The following is an 8389-nucleotide window of genomic DNA, read 5'->3' as shown; positions in this document are numbered from 1 at the left end:
TTGCAACAAAACTGGATATATGAATCCTACTTAGTGATTTTGTATAAAGTAAGACACAGGCTACATCCATTTTTATGTTAGTTTTATATGAAAAACAGTTAACATAGGAAAATCCAATCTTGTTGTCTGACTATGTATACTTCCACTGGAGAAGTCATTACCTGAATATGTGTTGAGTGTTTTAGTGAAATCTCAGATACAGTATATACTATCCAAACATTTATCATGTATAGTTTTAGAAAGTTTTCACTTCAGACCTTTGTAATTGTAATAGCTTGCTATTAAGTAGCTACCCTGAGCTCCTACGAAGAAGGATGAGATATAAATTAAACCAATGTTATCTTTCTATCCATCATTCCAGACACCTGTAATGTTATACTTCATATATTTCTAATGTCACTTCCATTACTATTGCCAGATAGCAGAAATCACACTCAAGTTTCCCAGCTCAGGTCATACGTACAGAGCTGTAGTAAACTGTCCTCTCTTGTGGAAGGACGAGCACAGAGATGTTGGTTGCTTGGTCAGTGCATCTTTCATATTTGTAATATATATGTCAAAACATACGTGGCATTCTGAAAAGCCTTTATACCACTTTAATAACAACAACAAACAGGAAGAGGAGGAAGAGCTGCAGGAGGAGGGGACTTCTACCATGTTGTAACAATTTGACAACTGAGCACAGAGGGGAAGCAGAGTTTGAATTCCCCACTCAGTGATGGAATAACAAGGGATGACCCTGGGCAAGTCATTCTCTTCCAGCCTTAGAAAAAGGCCACTGCAAATCTCTTCTGAATAAATATTGCCAGGAAATCCCTCAGATATTGTCACCATAAGTCAGAGTCAAATTGAAAGCACACAGCAAGAACATGAACTACAACAACAGCAACAACTGCAAACAACATGAACTCTTGTTCTGAGACATTCCAAGGACCAGCCAAAGAGAAAGTCCACAGTGTGAACACGGATTTACACTGTGGACATCTCCATGGCTTGTCCTTGGAATGCCTCCAGATTAGTTATAGTCAGAGAGGGGGATTTCAGCTGATTTTGTCCCCACAAAGAACAGACAGACAGTGCTGGGCATGTAATTGCATTTTGTAGCATCAGAGCCCCCTTTACACACACAGACCCAGTTAGGTGATGGTGTGAGTAAGCACCACATCACATTGATTGCGCTGGAATTACATTTATCCTCACAAACCAATAGAGAGAGAATAAACATCAGAGATCTCTAGAATACCTGAATACACTGAGAAAAATACACTAGTGCAGAAGACATGTGACAGTTGGAAAGAATGGCAAAATCTCATCTTACTTGTGCTGTTTGAAAAAGATAAATAATGATAGTCATTGTCTGTTCATTCCTTTTCTGCAGCTACAGCAAAAAAAATAAAGATCACTGTTTTTCCTCCAAGCCCCCGGGATTTTCCTGAAAAACTGGGAAAATAGGTTTAGTAACCACTACTTGTTAATGGAGCCCCCAGAGGGCAGTGGATTAAACTGCTGAGCTGCTGAACTTGGTGACCGAAAGGCTGGCGGTTCAGATCTGGGACGGGGTGAGCTCCCACTGTTAGCCCCAGCTTCTACCAACCTAGTAATTCTAAAACATGCAAATGTGAGTAGATCAATAGGTACCGCTCCAGCGGGAAGGTAACAACGCTTCATGCAGTCATGCCGGCCACATAACAGTGAAGGTGTCTATGGACAACGCCAGCTCTTTGGCTTAGAAATAGAAATGAGTACCAATCCCCAGAGTTGGACACGACTAGACCTAATGTCAGGGGAAAACTTTTACATTTACTAATACTTAGTGGTGTCGATGGAATATGGCAAATTCTAACTGAAACTAATGGAACAAAAATTTCCTGGCCTGGAATCAACTTAAATTGGGCTCAAATTATGTGGTTGTTTGGCTTAATAATAACAATAACAATAAATGTATCTGCAAAATTCGTTTTGTAGTTCTTGAATACAATAAAATAGCTTCAATTTAAACTGTTAGAAACAGAATCCAGTATTCACAAACTATGGCATTTTATTTCAGAGGCCTTTGCTTACATTTGTACAATATATTACATAATTCCATTGTCTGCGGAACCTAATATATATTTTATAGCTTTACTTTATATGCCTTTCCTCCAATGTTTGTCAACATTTTTACAGTCCTGTACATATCTGAATAGCTTGAAACCATTTTCAATAAAATCAGTTACCTTTAAGCGCACACTACTAAGACCAAAAATGCTTTTCTTAGAAAAGTCAAATGTAAAGATTCTGACACTCTAGCATCTACAAACAGAATGTTTGAAATTCTTACATGTTGTATTGCCAGAAAAAGAAAAGAAAAAAGAAAAACATGCCAGCCCCTGTAAGCCCAGCCAAAAAAAGTACACAGAACTACAATTAAAACAGTAAAACAATCTGTACAATAAAGTACTGTGTATTAACAGTGCCAGGTATTAAATAGCTTGAATGAACACTTCCGCAATATACAAATGTCTTACAAAGTTGTGTAATTAAATACAAGTGCCAAATGAGAGAGGGCCTGGAATCCATACAACATAAATTTGATAGAAGTGAAAACAGTTTTGAGTTTTGATTTTGTACAAGGCAATTAAAAAAAAATCTTCCCTACCACTTAGTTAGCTATTTATATTATAAACAACTAGACTTCTGTGGCAATGCTGTTCTCACAACCATGACTTAATATTAACACAGCTCACTTCTTCTTGAAGACCTCTCAGTTGCAGCTCATAATAAAATAAGCAATACAAATGAAATATCCGTTTGCCTTAACTGAAAAGAAACTTTTACAAGAAAACACAAAAATATAAGTGTTATAATTCATTATGAATAAATATACACTTTAAACTGGCTAAATACAATCTTTATACATTAAGATTTAATACAGTTTGTTAGCCATTTCTTCCTTTTTTCACAATGTATTTTTATCAAAATTAAAAAAAATACTGATTCATAGAAAAATGGCAAAGTACAGTAGTTTCATTCCAATTCATGGGTTATTAAAAACCCACAGCAACCTTCTTAGCCTAATTCAAACCTGTAAACATTAGTTGCCTTTGAAACAGAATCCTTATTTTTGGTTGTCAGGTCTGATGAGAAACATCCTATTAGTGGCAGGTTTGGAATTAAATTTCATGTGCTTGACTTGTACAATTAGAGCCACATTAAGGTGACTTGGTTAAAAAAACAATTACCTTGTAAAAATGAAAATAGGTTCATTTTTTTCCTAAATAATGGAAAAATATCAAATGCTCCAGCTTTTAACAAAACACCAGGGAATACGTGAACAGTAAGCCACTTTAACACATGAACCAGGCCTACCCAACAATTGTATGCTTTCTGGTGGTGATTTAACCGGCAGTGGACAGCCTCCATTGGCCATAGTGGAAGGCCTTCAACTCACTCAACATACAATTCCCAGACACGTTGGAAACAATTATTGCTCGAGGAAAAGCAGTCTGTTGTACTTTTTCTTCATAAAAGTGCACTTAAGTGCAAAGTTTGCTAGTCAAGAATTTTTTTAAAAATACAAAATAGTGCTTGTCTGAATGTTGTGCCACTGTGCAGTATAAAAAGTGGCTCTCAGCAGCCATTAAGTGCAAAGTGCCCGGGCAAGTCTCGCTGTCACCTGCACTCTACTGACATTCCGTTCTGGGATGAACCCGACATGGGGGGCTCTGCTAAACTTAACATAACGGCCGCTGTAATGGAACTGGAGGAAGGCGAGGAAGAGGATGATGATGTCGTAGCAGCACCTGCAAGGCAGAGCAAAAAGTGTCCTTGAAAACTGATACAACGCACTTATGCAATGGCTGTTCTCTATTTATGCAATTTGAAATACTTGTACTGTGTTTCTTCACATAATAGTCACCACTGTGTAATAGTCACACACCCCACTTTTTGTGTGGCCAAATTGGTGTTTTTTGTTCCTTGCATAATAGTCGTAGAGCCATTTGGGGCTGATTCCCCCTTCCTTTCTTTCTCTGTAGGCAAGGCAGTTTAAAAACTGATATGGAGGTCTCTGGAGCTCGGGTCTTCCCTCCTTCCTCCAAAGAGTTCCAGTTCAGATTTTGTAAACAGCCTTGCCTTCAGAGAAAGTAAGAAGGGGGTATCAGTCCCAAATGGCTCTGCAGTTAAAAAAAAACCAAACAGAAACAAAGCTGTTTATTTGAGGCTGGATCACCCATTCTCTTCCTTCCCTTTCAGAAATAAGGCAGTTAAGTTTTTAAAAATGAAAACAGGAGAATTGAAGGCAGATATTTTTCTTCACATAACAATCATACCCCCTTTTTGATAAAAAAGAAAAGTGTGACTATTATGCATTGAAATATGGTATATTTGCACTGCAATCTTATGCATAGTTATTACTCCTAAAATGTTTGATTTGCTAAGAGAAAAGATATTTGCTCCCTAGAAACCTAACTGCACTTATTTCCAAAGCTCAAGGATACTCCCAAGATTCGCATAGTAAGGCCAACTTTTTAAAAAGACATATAAGAGTCACATTCTAAATGTAGTAACTCTGTTCATTCTTAACGAATGGGAACAAAATGTAGGTCTCTTTACTTACTTTCCCGCTCTTTTTTCTTCAAACGCTTTCTTCGTCTGTCAATGGAAGCTACTTCAGATTTCAAGGACAAGTAGTGTTTCCTGATTTCTTGAAGTTTTTCTTGAAGGACTGCAATGCGCTCGGCACTGTTCATATTTTCTAGGTCAGCTGCATGTAAAACAATTATTATTAAAGAAAAATTGTAATTCCTTTTCCTGATAAAGAAGGACAAAAGAATGACAAATAAAAGAACGTGAATAAAAAGCAACATGTATACATAACCCCACTACACTATTTCTAGTAAAAACATACAGATTTTGGAATGCAAACAAAAATATAAATGAGATTTCATTAACAACTGGAAGAAAAGGATGAACCATTGGTTCTCGGCTCCCATGTTTGCCATAGACTTTTGTGGGCTTGAGTACATTCAAATGTACAACATGACAACTAGTTCCTACTTTAGCACCAAAGTGTGCTAGCATAAAAGTAGTAATCCATACTTACACATCTGAAAACTCCATTTGTAAAGTTTTGGCAAACGAGTATTCTGGTCCTTAAGATCTGAATCCTTCTCTCCATTTTTCCCACATTTTCCTGGCGACTGTGTTCTTGTTGGAGTTTTGGTATGCTGAGACTTTATTCCTGTAGAAACTGATTTTGCTGATTGGGTTTTAGCGATACTTTCAGCAGCAGAAAGGTCTTCACTGTCACTGCTGTTTGCTGCTAAAAAGCAGAATAATATTGTACAGACTTAAGTTATTCCTAAAACCCTCTGTACCTTACTTCCAGACACATTGCCACTTGTGTAACAGAACAATTCTCCAACAAACACTGAATGGCAAATTTCAGTAGCCAGAAGGAAGAGAAAACTTAGATTTGTATTACATATTGTTTAAGTTGATTTATAATTTATTGAGTTTTTTATGATTTGATTTATATTTTTGTTGGCACTGAATGTTTGCCTCTGTGTATTTTATTGTGAGCCACCCTGAGTCCCTTCGGGGAGATAGGGAGGGCTATAAATAAAGTTTAATTACATTTCACTTCATTTCATTCACTTTTTTCTGCAGAGATGATGTCACTTGGCCTTTGAGACTTGGGAGAAGGTAATAGGTAATTTTTCTAAGTTTGCAGTACTGTTACACAATCTTAATCATTTCACAAAATTGTTAACATTCTACATGTAACGTCCACCCATTTGTTACTTAAATAATAATGTAGAATGCACTCAAGTTGTAAAAAAGGCAAATGAGTACATGTGGGTAACAAAATTGGTGCACTAAGACTTTTTTGATATACTACAAAACTGAAACAACTACAGCAGCCAGCCTTTCGTCTAGAATGTGTACTATACCCAACTTATAGAGGAGAAGCAAAAACAAGCAAAATCTATCTGTCCCACATTCCACCAACAGCAATGTTGCACTGGATCAGAAACCTGCCATGGGTGGATGGAATTTCAGCCAATTTTAGACAGAACAATAGTTAACGGAGAAGAGCCACATTAACTGCTTCTCTCTTTTGAGTGGCCATACTTACCACTTTTGCTCTTCTTTTTGTTGTTTGCTGCAGATGTTTTGTGACTTCTTTTCTGCTTTTTTGAGGGACCACCTCCTTGGGCATCTTTAAGCCTTTTTTGGCCTGTACAAGCTTTTATTAAAAGGAACAGAAAGAACAATATAGTAAACAATATATCATGCACAGCAGACAAATGCTGCAGCATTTGACTGAACTAATATACTAATGGATCCAATGACCTTCTCTCATGTCTTAACAGAAATTGTACCAGTTTGACTTCAATAATAGTATGTAGTGCTATAATATACACTACTAACCCTGAAATATCAACAGAACTGTTAATGGGCTACAAGAACAAAATGATCAAAAGAATAGATATGTCTAAGCAAGTAAGTGGTCCACATACATCTAAGTAAGTAATTGGTTCACAGTGAAGAAAGATACTATGTACCCTTGGTCAGGGATTCTGGGAGAAGCATTCCAAAGAGTCTGAAGAATTTTAGGTTGGTTACCTCCTATCTATTACATCATAATAATTAAACTGCATTAGGGCTAACTTTTGAGACAGCAAAATAGTTTGGTTCTTACTGGTAAGTGCATTACCAACAAATTTGGAAGAGAGATCAATGTAAACGACCCAATGTTTATACCTTTCTCTATGTGTTCTGGCTGATTGCTGCTGCTGGAGCTGACACTGGCATCAAAGCCTGTAGGAGATATATTCCCTTCAGACTGGAGGTCCTGCAGTTCCCCGACAACGCTGTCCACCTCTATTGTGCTATCCGTTTCACTCTTGATACTTCGTACTTCTTCTTGGTTTGGTGCCAGAGTTTCAGAGACAGATACATTCGACTGATGTCTGCTGGACTCTGCTACTGTTACCGATGGCGGTGATTCAGGTGTGGTGGGAGGAGTATTAAGGACTGAATTACTGCCACTGCTTGGGAATTCAACTTTCTTGTCACTCATTTCAGCTGGCTTTTCCTCAGTAGGCTTTGTATCTGTGTTGAGTGGCAAAGGTCTTTCAACTTTAGAACTTGACAAAGAGGTTTCTTCCTCTACAAGAGTTTGCAAATGCTCATCTGGTGCGACATCCTCAGGAGAGGCATGTGGTGGGGAGGCCGCTGCTTCTGTGTCAGAATCTGAAAAAAGTTCCTTGAGAGTTTTTTTAGGCCACTGCCCCTGAATGCTTGACCAAACATCTTTCCGGTCTTTAGCTCTATTATTTTGAAGCCTTTCATCAGAATTATTTAGGAGCTTTACTCTCTTCTCTGCCACTTCAGAGAAACCTGGATAAAAAGTGGTTGTCCGCAAAGACTTTCTTTTGTCATCCAAACCATTGTACTTCTTATTAGGTGATTTTAATTTATTTTTAACCTCTTCTTCATCTGAGGAGCTATTGCTACTGTTTTCCAAGCTAAGCATGTCTTTGCCATTTGATTTTTCATCCTTAGCATTAGGTGACCCAGTTTTGAAACATTCCTCTGTGACATAGTACCTTCTTTTACCACGTTTTACTGGTGGCTTTGTTTTATCCACTGCCTCTTTTTTTACCTCTTTCTTCTTCTTGGTTGCTTCATTCTCCCCCTCATAATCGGTATCATCAGATAATTCTGCCGATTCTTTCTGCAATCTTTCTGGAGATTTTGATACTGGTTTTGATGCTGTAGCCTCTCCAAGGGTTTTAGCTTCTTCTGGAAAGGAGAAGCTGTTCTGCACTTTTGGACAAAGTTCATTATTGTCTAGCTTCACAGACTCATCTTGAAATTCTTCTTTACCATTATTACAGACATTTGGAATCATTTGCTCATCTTCTGGTTCACTGTCCTCAGAACTTTCTGAAGCTAAAAGGGGTGTGGGGTGGATGGAAGAAGCAAATCAGATGCTCAGTTCATCATCCTAATGCAATTCCCAGAGTTATTACTAGTACACTGAAACACAAGCAACATTTTGTTAGCCTTCAAATTCTTTATGGCCATATCTCTCCCTGTACTTAAAAAAATCAAATAAAGGAGACTTGAAAAGCAGTTTTTCCCAACATATTTTTAAAGATAAACATACAACTATTCTGGTAGCATTTTTTAAATCTGACTTTCCTTGTAATAAAATATCTCTGGGAAATTATACTAAGGAACTCTCTTGGTATTTTTAATATTTTTTAAAATAAGTAAAGCCTGATCTACACAGTACAGCTAAGAACTAGAGTATGCATGAGGCACATGGAGAATTCTTCCTTGTTAAGTATACAAGTGAAATTATCCTGCTTTACACCAGGAACTAATTTCACCTTCC

General features: G+C 37.4%; 1 protein-coding gene across 4 annotated transcripts in view; it reads right to left on the bottom strand.

The window, feature by feature from the left end:
• Positions 1-2020: 2020 nt before the first annotated feature.
• Positions 2021-8389, bottom strand: part of arid4b (AT-rich interaction domain 4B) — a 110448-nt gene continuing 104079 nt past the window's right edge. For 2 of the 4 annotated variants that reach the window (XM_062975349.1, XM_062975362.1), the window contains 5 exons: positions 6748-7941; positions 6119-6229; positions 5084-5299; positions 4598-4744; positions 2021-3782 (listed from right to left, as the gene is read on the bottom strand). In XM_062975349.1, coding sequence (XP_062831419.1) covers positions 3652-3782; positions 4598-4744; positions 5084-5299; positions 6119-6229; positions 6748-7941 — 1799 coding nt within the window. In that variant the 3' untranslated portion in view covers positions 2021-3651. Of the gene's footprint in view, positions 3783-4597; positions 4745-5083; positions 5303-6118; positions 6230-6747; positions 7942-8389 lie in introns of all 4 variants that reach the window. The other 2 variants (XM_062975354.1, XM_062975344.1) reach the window with 1 other exon arrangement.

The sequence above is a fragment of the Anolis carolinensis genome, chromosome 1, assembly GCF_035594765.1.
Source record: "Anolis carolinensis isolate JA03-04 chromosome 1, rAnoCar3.1.pri, whole genome shotgun sequence".
Lineage (NCBI taxonomy): Eukaryota > Metazoa > Chordata > Lepidosauria > Squamata > Dactyloidae > Anolis > Anolis carolinensis.
Note: the sequence above shows the minus strand (reverse complement) of the source record. Positions and strands in the feature narration are given on the sequence as shown.